General features: G+C 43.4%; 1 protein-coding gene across 3 annotated transcripts in view; it reads right to left on the bottom strand.

Annotated features, from left to right (window-relative positions):
• The window catches only part of ZDHHC3 (zDHHC palmitoyltransferase 3), a 68587-nt gene that overhangs the window by 17464 nt on the left and 33653 nt on the right, over positions 1-17470 (bottom strand). For 2 of the 3 annotated variants that reach the window (XM_020987339.2, XM_020987340.2), the window contains exons 3-5: positions 9965-10089; positions 2497-2593; positions 1799-1880 (exon numbers count right to left, since the gene is read on the bottom strand). In XM_020987339.2, coding sequence (XP_020842998.1) covers positions 1799-1880; positions 2497-2593; positions 9965-10089 — 304 coding nt within the window. Of the gene's footprint in view, positions 1-1798; positions 1881-2496; positions 2594-9964; positions 10090-17216; positions 17327-17470 lie in introns of those variants that run through there. The other variant, XM_078151658.1, reaches the window with a different exon arrangement.

The following is a 17470-nucleotide window of genomic DNA, read 5'->3' as shown; positions in this document are numbered from 1 at the left end:
GCTTCTGAACAAAAAGCCCTTCTTAAAAAGAACTTCTCTTTCGAGAGAGACTAAAAGAACTTCGGCAAACAAAACTCTGTGAATCAGCCATGACACCTTTTCACTCTGCTGGGTCGCAGCTGGCATCAGTAGCTGGCTAGCCCAGTAAGCAGGGCATGGCTGTAAAAAGCAGCCCTCTTGCTGTGGCTCCTCCCACAGTCCTCCATCTGCCTGGACCCAAGGGGGTCCCGTGGAGCTCTTCTCCCAAAGCCAATGAAAGTCCAGGCCAAACTCTTCAGATGTGGCACTGTCCCCTCCTGGAGCAACTGCATTGGTCGCCAGACACGTCACTGTGTTATGGGCCACCCCTGTGCCTGGGAGTCTGTGCCTACCCTACCACCCTCACTTCTCAGGAGAACAAATGCTTACTTCTAGCACGTTCTGGTACAGTTCCTCCATCTCTGGGACATTTTTAGGATGTCTCTGTTCCCTCCCCAGCTGATGTGTGCTGCCAATTAACTTTAACATTAGTTTAAGTGCCTAAATATCACAGCACACCCCAGAGTCAGACATAAACTCTGGGGAACCTCTTGGGATGGTTATCTGCCTTCTATGAACACTTATTATTTGATTTCATTATACTTTCTCTTGTCTCTTTATTAGTTTGTAAGCCCCTTAAGAAGGCAGAGATCAAGTCCACTCTTTAATATGAATTCCAAGCTCCTTGTATAGTAGCCTGTGCAGTTGAGGAAAACTTGCTGCCTGACCAAGGACCCTGGCCTGTGCTGCCCTGCAGTGTTAGCTAATCAGGAGAAATAAGCACAGGGCATGGCAATCTCTGCGCCACTTCCTTCCCCATCCACATCCTTAAGTCAGAAGCTTGGGGTCCGTGACAGGAGATGACAATGCCTCTCCTCTGAGTGATGCCATAACACACAGAAGTAGACATCAAACAGAGAACAGAAGAATGGGAAGACAGGAATGAGGAAATAAAGATAGAGAAGACATACCAAAACGACAACTTTCTAATCAAACAAAAATTCTAGTATCCTTGAGATGCCTCTATGAGATAACTGATCACCAAAAGTGGCTTTCTAATTCCTGCATATACAACGAAGGGCGATGTTTTTAAAGGGAGAAAGGGGCCCTCGCTCTTCAACCTTCTAGGATTTCTTCACAAAGATTCTGAGCTCGACAAGTGCAGCTTCACAAGCGCCCTTCCTCAGGCAGCACCTGCTGAACCGTACGGTTCTGAAGGCTCTTTTGAGGTGGTTTCATGGTATCTGCTCTTAAATGTCTCATTTTAATAAATGCTTTTTCTCCATTTCTAACAAACAAACACGGTTGTGTGCTCTTCGTTACGGATAATTCATCTTCCTATTAGAACACCAGGATTTCTCTGGACGGTTCAAGTGAAGCTGGTCCAGAGGAGAACAAGCTGCCTTGTACTGCTTATCTCACCTTATTTAAAAAAGCAAATGCTTTTCCTCTCTAGGGAGCCGAGCATTTCTCTTCCTCCCCTGAACGGATCTTCTTGGTCCAGCACTAACTTACTGCTGGCACATGGCTCTTCTTGGCTGTATTTTCCCCAGTGCCTTCTAAAAATCTTCATCGCAACTCATGACTTGACTTTGCATTGAGACTATAATAGCTGAGTAGATTGCTTTGCCTTATTAAGATTGGTTTGATCTCTTTTTTTTTTTTCTCCTATGATTTGCAGGGAAGCTAATGAAATTAAGTAACCCCAGATCAAGACCAACCCTTCAAAGTTTGCTTTTAACCTCTGTCTGGCAGAAGGAAACACTGGCTGAAAACTCACCTGTCCAGTCTTCTTCAAAACAATACAGGAAATGAAATCCCACCATGATGAGGGCATGCAGGGAAATGAGAGCTATATACATCTGCAATAAAAACATGGAAGAAATGCAATTTCAGGGGCTAGCGTAAGCTGAAGAAATCGGGTCTAAGGACTTTCAGATACGTGAGAATCCTAGGGACAGTGGGCTGGGTCAGGGAGGATGTAGAGGAGGAAGAGCAACTTTGGCTTGAGCATAGCTCTGCCTGGTGAGCCTTGGTAAAGATGCAGGCAGCTGGCCACCAGCGCTAACCAGGGAGCCTCGCTGTCCCAGTCCCTTTCCTCTGATGCAACAGTCATTTGGTTTTGATTTTGTGAGTTAGATCCAAGGCAGGGCTGATCTCAGCACATGATTCCTGGCTATCAGTGACCATTAGCTGTCACGTTCTACTGTTCTAGGAATGGGTTGGGAAGGTTCCAAAAAATCTCAAGTTCTTTCAAACAACCAAAATGAAATTCTTTAAATGATGTCACTCATTAGGTCAGGACAGTCTCTTTTCAAGGAGACAGAAATACAGGCCCTCCGTATGTGATCTGTCTAAATGGCCACGATCCTCATGACAGTATATTGGGAACAGTGTCAGTGGCTCATTACAACATTCAGGAGATCGTGAGCCCTTTCTGGAATCACTGCCTCAGGAAGGGGTGAGGGGCCAACTTACTGTGAACAGTACGAAGTACTTCTGGTTATTCTCTCCCACACAGTTATTAACCCAGGGACAGTGGTGATCCATCTTTCGAATGCATCTCTTACAGACACTGAAAAAGTGAATAAAGCTGACCTTGAAAAATATCATTAGCTTATCTGAAAGGATAAATGTAAACAAAGATAAAACCAAGCTACCCAGAAACATAATAACAATAAAAATAGTTAACGTTTATACAGCACTTTTAAGGTTTGCAGAGCACTTTACACATATTATCAAATTCCTTTTAATCACCCTGTGAGTGATTAAGCTATGATTAACCCCATTTTACAGATGAAAAGTCTGAGGCTGACAGAGGTTAAGTGACTTAAACAAGATCACAAAGTTAGTGTAGCGGGATTTAAACTCAGGACTTTCTGCCTCCAAGTCCAATATTCTATACTACCTAGCTGCCTCAAAGCCCACCCCCAAAAACAGAACAGGATCCCTTATTCCCTGTGACCTGCCATAATGACAATCCAGCAATATTCCAGGATTAAGAGACTGAGTGTGTATGCTTGCAAGAAGGTAATGATGTAACCCTTCTGAAAACAGAAGACTTCTGGTATTACCAGTTCACCTAAGAACATTTTTCCCCCACCTATGTATGACACTTAAGAAAATACAAACGGATGGGAGAAAGATATTATGTTAGAAAAGTCTGAATCTCATCACTCCAAGACCACAGGCCAAAGTCATTGTTAGCTACCATTCTTGCATACTTGTGTCCGATTCCCCTCGGCTAACATTACAAAGGCTACCATCTGCAAGAGAAGCATCTGACTGAGGGAGAGGCTTTGGGAAAAAGGGGCAATATGGAGTGTGAAAGCTCCAGAAGTGGTAAGGGGACAGGAGCAGCAAGAACAGAACCAGAATATAATCCTTCCAAAAAATTCCTTAATCATGAACATAAAAATTCACTGCCGATAAAGTAAACCAAGGAACTGAGCTCTTGGCTGTAAGCCAGGGGTGGGGAACCCGTGGCCTCGAGGCCACCTGTGGCCCTCCAGTCCTGAAGTGCTGCCTTTGACTGAATCCAAATTTCTCAAAAGAAATCCCCTTCATAAAAGGATTGATTCTATAAACCCTGGACTCAGTCAAAAGGCTGCACCTGAGGACCTAGAATGTCACATGTGGCCTTGAGGCTGTGGGTTCCCTACCCCTGGTCTAAGTTTCCTAGTGGCTCTACTATCTCTATTTACTCTGAGCCTTTGTGAGTGGGTGTTTCTAATGCAGAGTCTGGCCATGGAGAAATGCCAAGAGACCCAGCATCTTGATATAAGTAGCCCAAGAGTCCAAACAAGCCCTCACAAAAGCCATTCCTCTTTTTTCTGCCCCAGTCCTTGAAAAGGGAAAAAGTATAAACACAGGAAGGGTGTAACTTCAAAAAGAATAAAGGTAAGTGGTACAGCCAGATAAGAACAACAAATATACTTCAGGAAGAACAAAAAAGTGATGACAGCAAGTTCAGAACTGGGCCAAGAGAGCCAGAATGGTCCTTCAGCATGAGCAGAAATCAGGCTTTCTTCCGAGGTGCCGACAGCTGCTCAAACACAGGCTCAGCTGATAAGAAGGAGTGCGTACAGCTACAAGGGGCTACTAAATCTGGTTGTTTTTTTTGGTTGTGTTTAAATTGGTCTCCATTTCCATTTTTGGTGCCACGTTCAATAGTAATAAGTCTGTGAAGCTTAGCTCCATCATTTGTCAATGGCTGGTAATGAAGACAGGGCCATGGGGTGGTATTCCCAACATCTTTAATTTGACAACGGGCAGTACTGAGTTACAAGAGGGGAGAGTGATGACTCAACACACAGCTCTATCATCCCTACTAGAAAAACAACTCAAAAGCACGTGGTGGGCCAGCAGAAACATCATAATCTACTAAGGGTGGTACAAAAACACAGTAACAAAGAAAGTGCAGAAAGAATTCAATTCAAGCTAAGATTGATTAAGCACCATATTCTCAGCAACTGGGAGAAAAAGACCAAAAAAATCTAACAAACTGGAAACAATCCCTGACATGAAGGAGCTATACTCTACTGAGGGGATATGACCTGAACACAAATAAGTTAATCCAAAGTAATTTTGAGAGGGAGAGAGAACTAACAACTTTGGGAAGGGGGAGATCAGGGAAGGCCTCCTGGAAGAGGTGGCACCTTCTAGGGATTCTACGTGGCAGAGGAGAGGAGGGCATCCATTTCCAAAGTCTGGAACTTATCTGTATCATTTGAAGAAGGGAATTTTTAAACATGTCACCCACTGGATCAGGGAGCTGTATTTCTGAAGACACATCACCCTTCATTCGGAGGTTTCTAAATGGCTATTTCAGAAGAACCCACCACAAAGCATTTCTCCAAATGTCTGATGAAACCCAGAGGATGCACTTGGCGCACGACCTCTGAAAGAGAACGCTTTCTAGCAGAGTGCAAACAGACGCCAGTTCTGGGGGAAAGGACCTCTCTGTGTTCTGCTCAGCGCGCAGGACAGAGGGTTCGACAGATACCAAGGGGTCTGCTATCTCCTCATCGGCAGGACTCCCTGCTCCCCTCTTATCAATACATAAGTAGGGACCAAAATGAAGCCTGAAAAGCAGTGATGTAGATTTTGGAAAACAGAAAGACTCAGGAAATAGGTCTTTAATAATCTAAGACTACAGTACTTAATTAGGAAACAAGAAAGATAAAAGAAGGCGAGGTTAAAGGATCATGCTTCTTCTTGCAAATACACTTCAGTTTCACATGTCTAGGAGGTGGCCAATCAATCAATCAATCAACATTTATTAAGGGCCTACTTTGTGCCAGGCACTGTGCTAAGTGCTGGGAATATGAAAAGAAGCAAAAGACAGTTCCTGCTTTCAAGGAGCTCACACTCTAACGGGGAAGACAACAAGCAAACAAATATGTACAATCTGTGTACAGAATAAACAGGTAATAAGAGAATGTCTGAGAAGAGGGCTTAGCAAAGACTTCCTGTCAACAGGTTAGGAATACTCTTGAAAAAGGTAAAGTTGTGATGGTGCATCTCTCTCCTCTCTTAGCCCTAGAAGAATGACCATTCAAGGCCCTGATCTTGGCATCCTCTTTTTTTTGGCTAGGCAATGAGGTTAAGTGACTCACCCAGGGTCACACAGCTAGTTAAATGCCAAATGTCTGAGGCCAGATTTGAACTCCGGTCCTCCTGATTCCAGGGCCAGTGCTCTATCCACTGTACCACCTAGATGCCCCTTGGCATCCTCTTTCAAGAGCAATTCATATTAGCCATAGGAATACCACCACCTGCAACCCACCTGTCCCAGAGCTTTCCCATCTATGCTATAAGCAGGACTTGACTCAGACTGCTGACACCTGGAGGAAAGCTTTCAAAGGTACAGCCCCCAAAGGCGCTTTGAGTGAGGGTAGCAAATAGCATTGGTGTTACGGAGGGTCTCTGGCCACAGGTATTTCCTTGGAAGGAAAGGACTGTAGGTATTACCATAGCACTGGGAAGAAGACTCACCGAGTTAAGAAAAAGCAGCACATTTCTGAGATGCACAGCACGGTTCAAACTTTCTGGAAATTCTGTGAGGTCACTCGAGGTGGGGGAAGGAGGGAGAGACAGGGCAGAAGGCTTGGTTTAGGAGGGCAAGTGTATGTCAGATGAGTCAACCAACAAGCATTTCTTAAGCCCTTCATGTGCTAGGCACTGAGATAAGTGCTGGGGACACAGTGTGAATGGAAGGAAAAGTAATCTCTCAGAAAAAAGAGATGAGCAGCTAGTGGGGGTAGGGAGGAGGGAGAAGCAGCAAAGACAGACACGAGCTGAGGCTCAAAGAAAGTCAGGGAAACCAAGAGGAAGAGGTGAGGGAGAAGGGCATTCTGGGCATGGCGCTGGGAAATGCAAGTGCTTGTTTTAGGAAATGGTCAATGGGGCCGGAATGTAGAGGGGTAAGATCTAAGAATCCTGAACGGTCAAAAGGACAAGTTGTGAACAAAGGATTTGATATCTGATGTTGGAGGAGGGAAGCACTGAGGGTGTGTTGAGGTGTGTGGGTGTGTGTGTGTGTGTGTGTGTGTGTGTGTGTGTGTGTGTGTGTGTGTGACAGTCACACTTACACTTCTTTTGCAGCCAAGTGGAGCACGGTCTGGAGCAGAGAGAACTGAGCAGGGGAGACCAATGAGAAGGCTACTTCCACAGTCCAGGAGGAGGTGATGAGGGGGTGGAGCTGGTGGAGGCTGGGTGAGTGGGAGAAAGGGACAGACAATAGAGATGCTGTAAAGCTGTCACCAGAATGTGACACCAGGTTGGCTACTTGGGGTGAGTCTGAAGGAAGAGATACCAAGACAGCAAGTCTGGATGACCGGGAGGATGGGGGTGCCCTTGACAGTGTTAGAGAAGCTGAGAAAAGGGACGTTCTGGGGAAAGATAACGGGTTCTGTTTTGGACACATGGAGTTTCACATGTGATAACCAGTTTGAGATGTCTACAAGGCAGTTGGTGATGTGGGACTGGAACTCAGGAAAAATATTTGGGTTCAATATACAGGGTGTCCCAAAAGAGCACTTTTAATACATTAAAACATTACTATTAACACTAAAAACTGCACTAAGACTTTTGATATACCTTGTATAGATCTGGGAATCCTCTGCATAGATATGAGTATTGAACCCATGGGAGTTCACACAGACACACAGACACACACACACAGTACAAAGGAGGTCGACATTTAATTTTTTATATAAACAGAGATTAAGTAGGTCTCTTGTCAAGTTAAGTCAGGTCCATGGCACTGACTCTGTCTAGGAGACTGGTGGTCTGGGCTTTTTTTTTTTTGGTTTGTTTGCTTTTAGGCAACTGGGGTTAAGTGACTTGCCCAAGGTCACAAAGCTAGTAAGTGTCAAGTGTTTGGTCTGAGGCCGGATTTGAACTCAGGTCCTCCTGACTTCAGGGCCGGTGCTCTATCCACTGTGCCACCTAGCTGCCCCTTGGTCTGGGTTTTAATCAAAGGCTGTGCTTTCATCTGCACCAAACTGTAGGCCAACAAGACAGTTTATATCATTCAGAATCAAGCGGCTGCCAAAGAGCATTCTCTGCAGGATGAATAAGTGACATGCACCATCGCTCTGGCTCATTTGAATTGGTGACTCTTGCTTTGACTGAGCTGATTTGCTTACTAGAGCTCAGCAATATCTCATTGAGCTCATACGTGAGAAGGCATGGAAGTGGGCAGGGAGGAAAGTGCTAGCAGCTGGCAGTGGCAGAATGCTAGGCCCAGGAGACAAAGGAAAGGACTTCAGTTATCCCATAGCTATCACTCTATACATTTAACTTCTCCGTCCTTGCCTTTAAAAACAGCACACTCTTGCATCCATAAACCTTTTCTATGCTGTCAGAGAAAAATAAAATTAAATCATCCTACAAGAAATGCAATATTCTATTTTCCAACCCGGTCTTGAGACTGTTACTGGCCAAAGCTAACAATGACCTCATCCAGGCCAGCAGAAAGAATGAGAGCTTTTATGAAAATGTCTACCCATATATTAGCTAAAGGAAGCATGTGATGGTATCTTTTTGGAGATTTCCCCCAGAATTCTCTTTATTAATTATACGTATGCCACGGCAACAGCAGACTTGTCCTGTGTATCTCTGGCTGCCCACATTTCACTGAGGCGGGTAATGTTCCCCTGATGCACAATTTACCCTTTGTGCCATGAGCCTCCTTGGGCCTAGCTCAGCTGACACACAGAGGGGAAGGCCTGCTGCTCACCTGGTCTCAGAGTCTGTCCAGTTTCACAGGACCTGCCATGGCTTGTCCCCTGTTGGCAGTACCCTCAAGAATACAGAGCCGTTTTCATGCCATGAGGAGGTGCCCGAGGAACGCAACGGCGGAGTTCAGCCGTCCCAAGGGAACATGACACTCTACATGACACAACAGGGTGAGGGTGAGGGATTAGGCAGGAGAATGCAGCAGGCTTATTGGATGGAAAGCTAGGCCAGGCCAGAGCTGAATAAATTGCATTTTTAACACACTAATGTGTACACATACTCCTCTATTTCTTTAAATTCTACTTTTAAGAATCAGAAGTGATTCATCACTATACTCACATTATCAGAGGCAAATTTCACCTCTTAATCATGCTTAAAGAAAAGCTTGTCATTCAAACTTGGGGCTGGGAGGAAAAGGGTTCTGCACCTGGGTCACAGAAATAAGCCCTGTATGATTTCTGGGCTAACTCTGAGAAGGAAAATTGCAGTGGAATCTCCCACCTTGATGCCTCCACACCTGCCCACCAAGTTCTCAAGTGCTGACCAGGTGCCAGGACATCTTTCTTCCCACTTTCCTCCTCTTGGGAACTCAATCTGGTCTCACAGGCTCAGTGTAGCTACCATCCCCCATTCCTCCCCACCCCCAGCAGTCCCTTATTTCCCCAATCATTAGTACTCTCTCCTTCCAGCCAGCATGAACGTAGTGGGAACAAGGGGAAATCCCCAGGCTGCCTGCACTGCCTGCCTTTGTCCGTGCATCCCCAGCATACAGAATGATGCCCTGCCCAAAGAAGCACTTGTGACACATTGGCTGAACTGGACTGAAGAACATCCTAATGCTCTCTTCATTCAAGGCTGACAAAAAGCACGGCTGAGATGGTAACCTCAGGTTAATCCCATACTCCCCTTCAATACTGCCTCATTCCTAACACCATTATCCCAAGTCTGCTGATTTTATCACACACACACACACACACACACACACACACACACACACACACACACACACACACACGGAGAAGGGAAAGGAGGAAGCATTTATTAAGTGCCTACTAAGTGTCAGACACCGTGCTAAAAACTTTTTACAAATACTGTTTCATTTTATCCTCAAAACAACCCTGGGGGTAGGTGCTATTATTATCCCCATTTTACAGCTGAAGAAACAGGTACACAGAGGTTAAGTGACTTGTCACAAGGCTAGGAAGTGTCTGAGGCTAATTTGAACTCAGGTTTTCCTGATGCCAGGCCCAGCTCTTTATCCACAATGCCCATCTGGCTATCTATACGTCACTAAGTTTCCTGTGTGTGCTTTTAAAAACAAAGTAACTGCACTATAAATGGCCTTTATGATAATAAAAATACAATTCACAGCCAGGACTATGAAGAATTTTGTCAGCTACTTTACACAAATGGAAAACCAAAGTGGGTGCTCTTCCCTGACACAGTAGAGAAGAGCTATTTTTCTGCTATCTAAAAAGGAATGCACACTTCCCTTAACTGCTGCTTCTTAACCACAAGTGCCCACAAAGAGGGTGTGAAAACAAATTCATAAGCCACACATGCCTCTAAAACAAGATTTGCAGAGCTCACCCATATCTGATCCTTAATTAATAACACAGAGTTGAAGTCAGCCACCTATGAGTGACAGCAGACTTGTTGTCACTCATCTGACCTGAACTCCCCAGCAGCGACATGACCATACCTGCAGTGATGGGCTCTGTCAGGTTTGATGCTACAGCACTTTGGGCACTTGTATACTACTTGCCCTGGCTTCAACTGTAAACTTTCGATGAATTCTTTTGTGGCATTTCCTTTGGGCACTGCACCCTGCAAGCAGAAAGCAGAACGTTAGATATAGACCTTGAGGAAACGTTCCAGTACAGTGCACTTGGCCACATGAGCTAACCAACAGGCCGTTCATTGAGAGCGTGAGGCATTACACTAGGTGCTGAGTATACAAAGACAAAAACACAATAATTACTACCTTCAAGGACATGGATAAATATACACAGAATGAACATATTTGTAAAATACAAAACAATATGAAGTCATTAAATACAATGGCAGCTGAGGAGAGGACTGACTGGACTGGGAGAGACAAAGTGGGGAGTCCAATGAGAAGGCCGCCGGTGAGAGCAATGAGGTCCTCAATTATGAACAGAGATAAAGGGTTGATGTGGGAGATGTTAAAGAGGAAGAAATGATGAAATCTGGCAACTGACTGGAAAAGCAGGATAGAGGGAAATGAGGAGTCAAGGATAACACCAAAGTTACAAACTTGGAGCCCAGAAGAATGGTTGGTATCATAAGGAGAAATACAGAAGTTTAAAAGAGGGAAGAGTTTTAGAAGAAAAATCATGAGTTCTGCTTAGGACACATTGAGTTTGAGAAGTTGCTGGTACATCTCAAAGGAAGTTAGCGACATGGAACTGTCTGGAGCTCAATATATATCCAGGACTGGATCTATACATCTGGGAGATGATGGTTAAAGCCACTGGAGCTGATGACATAACCTATCAAGCCACTGGAATGATGAAGTCCCTAATTAATCAATTAATCAATACACATTTGAGTCCCCACATGTCAGGTACTACGCTGAGTGCTAGTAAGTGCTAGTAAGCTACAAAGTCCGTCCCCTCAAGGAATTCATAGTCTAGATAGCAAGAAGGCCCAGAAGAGAACTTTGGGATACACCTGCAGTCAGGGAGTACGACAGGGATAATGATGCAAGAAAGAAGACTGAGGAGAGGTCATGAGAAGATCAGAAGCAGCATCAGTCAGTTAATGAGTATGCACGTATTAGGCTACGCTTTGGAGATACAAAAAAAGCAAAAAAAGTCACTGCCCTCAAGGTGCTTACATTCTAACGGGGTAGATGGCATGTATAAATAGAAGATACATACAGAATAGATGGAAGGCAGCCTTCGAAAGGAAAGCTCCCAGGAAAGAGGCATAGCAACACAGTGATGAGAAACTTGAATTCTCTCGCCTCTCTCTTCTTTTTGACCAAAGCGGAGCACGAATAATTTACTGACAATAAAAATTATCATCCATCAAATGGTAAAGGAACCAATAAGAGAACTTCTATTCCAGACTGAATTTTAACCAAGAAGAATCTGTTTGCTGAGGGAGAAAATGATGTAAATCTTGGTGGGACATGATTAGTCTATCTGAGAATTTGTTACTAAGAAGAGAGGAAAGCCAGGGAGGGTCTGACATGAACCACAGATTTTAGTTAAGCAGTTTTCAAAAGATCAGAAAAATTACAGGTAAGATTCCAGGGTATAAAATTCTAGTTGGAAGTCAGGGCAGGAGGGGCAAGAAGCTCAAGAGTGAAATTCTGAAGACAGAGACACAAGAGAGAATGTCAAACTGAAATAGAAACGGGGGCCACTAAATTGTACATAAGGAACCCCACAGGCTGCATACTGACTTAGAAAACCATACATGTTTCTTTCTTTCTTTTTTAAAAAATTAATATATCAACACATTAAAATCATATAGGAACTACATTTTAATCTGGTTCAGGCCATGGAATGCTGTGAGCTACATGTTTAAAACCTCTGGTTTAGACTCTACTGCAGATTTACAGGAAAATCGTCAAATTCTTTTTTGGAGACCCAAAATGTAGGCAAGGGCAGGGCACAGAGAATGAATACAAAATCACATTATGGTTCTGTAAGAGGAGTATCAGAAGTACAAGAATTCAGAATGAGCTGACGCTGGTGAGAACAGTTAAGGAAAACAAAAAGTTACACTAAAGCTCGATTGAGGAAAAGAGATATATCAAAGAAGGGAGAGCACCACTGCTCAAGGTGGATAAGACAATGACATCAGAAGACAAGGCTATTCAATTCATAATTTTGCTTCTATTTGCTCTGCACCAAGGAGAATAATATCTGGATTGAAAAGGAGGGGAAAAACAGCTAAACTAATGTCAGCTGATTCCCAAGAGAAGTGTGCCAGTACTAATATGAAAGAATCTTGTAGCCCCTGGTAACTTCAAGACACTAGGTCTAGATGAGCTGCAGTTCATGGAGAAAGGCAAATGAACTGATTTTCAAAAAAGAATAGGGAAGAAATCAGAATTTGAAAACTATAGGCCAACGTGGTTCCCTATACTTCCTGACAAAATTCCAGAATGTATTACTAAAGGGATAGTTAGTAAACATCCTCCAAATGAAAGCATGGCTTCATCAAGAACAGGCCATGCCAGACTAACCTCCTTTTCTTTTTCTGATAGCATTGTTCCTGGTCACAAGAAGATGAAGATGATATAGTTTACTTAGATTTTACCAAAGATTTTGACAAAATCTCTCATGACATTCTTGTGAAAAGGAGAAGATACGTGGCTAAACAGTAGTATAGTTAGGTAGATGAAGAAGAAAATAAAAGGACAGATCCAAAGAGTAGCTGTTAATGGTTCAACGTTATGTTGGAAGGAAGTATTAGTTAGTGAAGTGTCCCAGGAATATGTGCATAAGTCAATCAATCAATCAGCATTTATTAAAGGTCTGCTATTACCAGTGCGCTTAACGGTGAGCAATCAAGTTCGCAAATGACAGTTAACAGTAAGGATTACAGTCTGGATCCAAACATAGCTTGACAGGCTAGGATACTGGGTAAAATGGGATAAAACGAAACGTAATAGAGATAAATGTGAAGTCTTACAATAGAGTTCAAAAAATCAACTTCACAAGTACAAGATGAAGGAAGCATGAGTAGATAACAGTTCATGTGAAAAAGATCTCGGAGTTTTAGCAGAGCACAAACAAAATATGAGTCTGCAGTGTGATACAGCAATAAAGAAAAGCTAAAAGAATATTAGGCTGTTTCAAGAGAAGCACAGCCTCCAGAACTAAGGAGGACAGAGTCATTGTATTTTGCCCTGGTTCCAGGACATTTGGAGAATTATGTTTGGTTCTAGAGGTTTCACTTTAGGAATGATATTAATAACCCTGAAATTCATGGTGAGGCAACTTAAATCATACCATAAATCTCTGGCTGGAGAACTTGAGAATGTTTACCCTGCAGAAGAAAAGTATGATGATTGTCTATGACTTTTTAAAGGGCTGTCACCTGCACAAGAGATTAGCTGGATTCTCTTTGGCCCCAAAGGAACTATGAATCCGCTTCTACTCATCACAAGGGGTAGAAGTTGCAAAGAGGCAAACTCAGGCTGAATGCAGAGATAAACTGCCTTACAACAATTAGAGTGATTCCAAAAGAAGAATATGTTCTATTGGGAAGTAGTGGGATTCCCCTCATTGCAAGACTTCAAACCCACACCAGAAGACTAATTTCCAGGTTTGTGGAGAGAGGCTCCCTGCTTGGCTAAGGGATGGGAAGGATGGCTTCTGAAGTCTTTTCCAACAAGGAATCTCAATGATTTTGAGTGGCAGATAATGCATACTAAGGGCTCCCAAAGTTCAAAGGAGGGACAGAGATCATTATGAGTTAGTATAGCTATGGAAAGTTACAAGAGTCAGAAAAACTAGAAACAGGTAGGATAATGACAGTCAGCAAAACTGAGGGAGAACATTTCAAGCAGGGGCAACATACTATGAGCAAAGGAACATAGCTAGGGAAGGCATATAACGTGTTTCAGATACAATGACCATAACATTCTGCATGGAGCAGGTCTGTATGAGGGAATCAGCAAGGACAAGACTTGAACATAAGGCCCGGGTCACACTGTAGAGGACTTTGAATGCCAGGATAAAGATTTAGACTTTCTCTCAGTAGGGCAGTGTTTTCCAAACTAGGCTGTGAAGAATGGTGCCATGAGAAAATTGTAAAGCTAATAATACTGTCCAGAGACAGGGGAGGAAGAACTGGACTGAGCTATGGTTCAGGAAGTCACAGGAACTGAACTAAGATGGTCACTGAGGTCTCTTCCAACTCTGAAATTCTGTGATTTTCTGAAGGGAGATGGAAGGCACTTTCTTTTCAGAAGCTGTGAAGGAAGAGCAGGAGAGGAGATAGTACATGGCAGTGTAAACCAAGCAAAAAAGGAGGCCAAGGTCTTTAGTCTCTGCTTACAGCAGTGAGAACAGGAAGCAATTGGAAGATGATGCAATGGTGACTATGTAGTCTATAATCTATAAAGTATGATTGGGACAAGAGAGTAGGATAGAGGAGGTGAGTCAAAGGTCAAAGGGAAAGCTTTGGCTGAATTTGAGAGAATATGACTGAAATCTAAGGTAAGGGGCCTGAAAACAGAAGTGAAAACTGACAGTCATGGAGGAAAGGGGAGCGTCGAACGTTTAGCCTTTCTCCAAGCACAAGAGACTTCCACGGCTCTCAAACAACAGAAGCCCAGTGCTATTCTGGCTCATATCCAAAATTCTGGTGTGAAAACAGACTTGCTTTATTCTCCTCACTTCCTTCCATCCTTCTCTACTCCACAATACATCATAACCTCTGACCAATATTAATATGGTCCATTATACTGTACTTCAAGCTCCAAAGTATTTCATGGCCAAAAGTCTGTGGCATCCTGTTTTAGGCAAGAGCCGAAATTGAAGGCGCACTGAAAGGACTCGGTCAAATGAACAAAAGTAAAGTGGCTAGACTGCTACTGTTGTTCATTTGGTTCAGTCGTGTCCGACTCTCCAGGGATTTTCTTAGCAAAGATACTGGAGTGGTTTGCCATTTCCTTCTCCAGCTCATTTTACAGATGAGGAAACTGAGGCAAACAGTTAAATGACTTGCCCAGGGTCACACAGTGTCTGAGGCCAGATATGAATTTGGGAAAAGGCATCTTCCTGAATCCAGGCCTGGCACTCTATCCACTGTACCACCTAACTGCCCCTTTTCTAGATTACTGTTGGTCAGTGTGATGATGGACAAATCACTTTGTCATGCTGGACCTCAGTTTATTGATAAAGTGAGAAGTTTTGATACAATGACATCCCTTTCCACGTTCTTCACTTATATTTATGTTAAAATATAAGTTTCCTAAAGAGAACTTTAACTTTGGTTTTAAAATTTTTGTGGCACCACTAAACATTACACATAACGAGTATGACAGTTTTGTCTATATTCTAGTTTTTGATTAGTCACCAACTAATCTGAGCCAATCTAACTCAAGAAGCATTTGCTGGGTTGCCTCCTATGTGCAAGGAACTTTGGAGGCAAAGACAAAATAAAACATAGCAAAATGATTGTCATTTTAACAGAGAATTCACCTCCAAGAATGAGTTCATTTATAGAAATCTATCAGAAACCTGAAGGAACTAATGATCAACCCAGATAACACCACTAGTCAAAGTGAGGTTCCCATAGCCCTCAGGCCATGCAGGTAAAGCCACCTGTGTCCCAAGCTGGAGATCAGATTTATATGCCCTTCAAATAAGTGGCAGATAAGTCCAGGTAGAAGACTGAGGCTTGTGACCCTTCCTTTTGATTTCATGCCTCAGATAAGTCTGCCTGGGTCTACCTACTCTTTGGAACAAAGAAGGAAATGAAATGGCAAACGGATAAGGAAATGCCAAACCACTGTAGTATCTCTGCCCAGAAAATCCCAAATGGGGTCACGAAGAGTTGGGCATGACTGAAACCACTGAATGCCTCTTCAGAAAAAACACGTCAACATCTCATCAAATCAAACTTCAGCACTGTGCCCTGCTACTTCAGAGGACAAGAAGTGAATTGTACCAAAGTCACCAGCTCTTTCACTCGCCTCTTCCCCGGCTAAAACAGAGACACAGACACACACAGCAGCAAAAAATGAGCTCTTTCAGCACAAACTTCACTCACCATCCCTCTTGAAACACCGAACAAGAACACAAATTATTATGGCTTTATAGATATATCTGAAAATATAAGCCCCCAACATATTTAGCCACCTAAAAGATATGGTCTGTCACGGTATCAATTCAAACTTGTGTTCAATAATCTTGTTAAATTTTGACAACTATGAAGAATACAGTAAGAAGATATGGAAAATGCTGAGGAAGGATCTAAAGGGAAATCCACAGAGCTACAAATATACACACTTCATAGCTGTTGAAGAAGGGGAGGTAATGGTAGAGGAGAAGAGAGAGAGAAAAAGAAATTAGCCTCACTAAAGGCAGACTAATTTGAATTTGTGCTATTTCATTGAGTTCATAGGATTTTACTTAAAATGAAAGGAGATATGATCAAGCTCTCCCAAGCCATTTTAATTCTTGCACCTGGCAGCAAATGCCTCTCCAAGTGAGAGCTTCTGACCACGAGAGGAAAGAAAGGGGTAGGGGGAAACCCATGACACGTATTTAAATGAAATTTACTCAAGAACATTCTGACCAGTTAATTAAGAACTCAAAAGGGCTGGAGGCAGTGATGGTACCCTCTCATTTACAGCTGGTGTAATTTGTGGAGAAGGGTAACAGCTCCCCAAGATCATTTCCCAGCTCCAGCCTTTTGCACAAGGAAGGTGGACCTCTAGGGGAGCAAGGCATTATGTTATCTGTGCTCCCAGATTTATGCTTGGCAAATCTCTGCCTCCACAACCAACTGCCATGCTCAAAAGAGAAAAGGAATAAGGGGGAGAAGAGTCTGACTCAACCCATGGCTGTCTTGGGACCAGTTCTCATTGAGAGAGAAGCCTATCCTTCACAGCCTAGGGCAGAAGTATAATTAGCTCAGAGAGACCAAACGGGTCAAAGTTTGTTCATGGCCTCAATTTTAGGGGACAGTGGCAGAGACCGCCAGATGGGAAGAGAATGAGTACTAGCCAGAGGTAGGAGAGAGAGAGAGAGAGAGAGAGAGAGAGAGAGAGAGAGAGAGAGAGAGAGAGAGAGAGAGAGAGAGAGAGAGAGAGAGAGAGAGAGAGAGAGAGAGAGAGAGAGAGAGAGAGAGAGAGAGAGAGAGAGAGAGAGAGAGAGAGAGAGAGAGAGAGAGAGAGATGGAAGGGGACATAGAATAAAAGCTTCCCGCCCCCTGCTTATTTTTCATTTGGACCTACCTACCTGAAGGCCAAGCATTGCAGTAAGATTTTAATCCTCATTTTGAGCGTTTGATTTGTTGTTGATGGTTTTAAATTTTGTAACTGTTTTTCTTTTGGTCAGAACCTGTGATTTCATTGCTGTAAAAAAAAATCCCAATGAGGAAACTCCCTCAGCTAATGAACTCAGACACCTGGCTCTGCAGCGTCTAAGCCCCACCCTTGTTCTGCAGGCTGCAGGTGTTAGGGGACTGACAAGAATCTGGCCCTTTCTGATGG

Source organism: Phascolarctos cinereus, unplaced genomic scaffold, assembly GCF_003287225.1.
Source record: "Phascolarctos cinereus isolate Bilbo 61053 unplaced genomic scaffold, phaCin_HiC Scaffold_1;HRSCAF=81, whole genome shotgun sequence".
Lineage (NCBI taxonomy): Eukaryota > Metazoa > Chordata > Mammalia > Diprotodontia > Phascolarctidae > Phascolarctos > Phascolarctos cinereus.
This window is presented reverse-complemented; position numbering and strand designations above follow the sequence as displayed.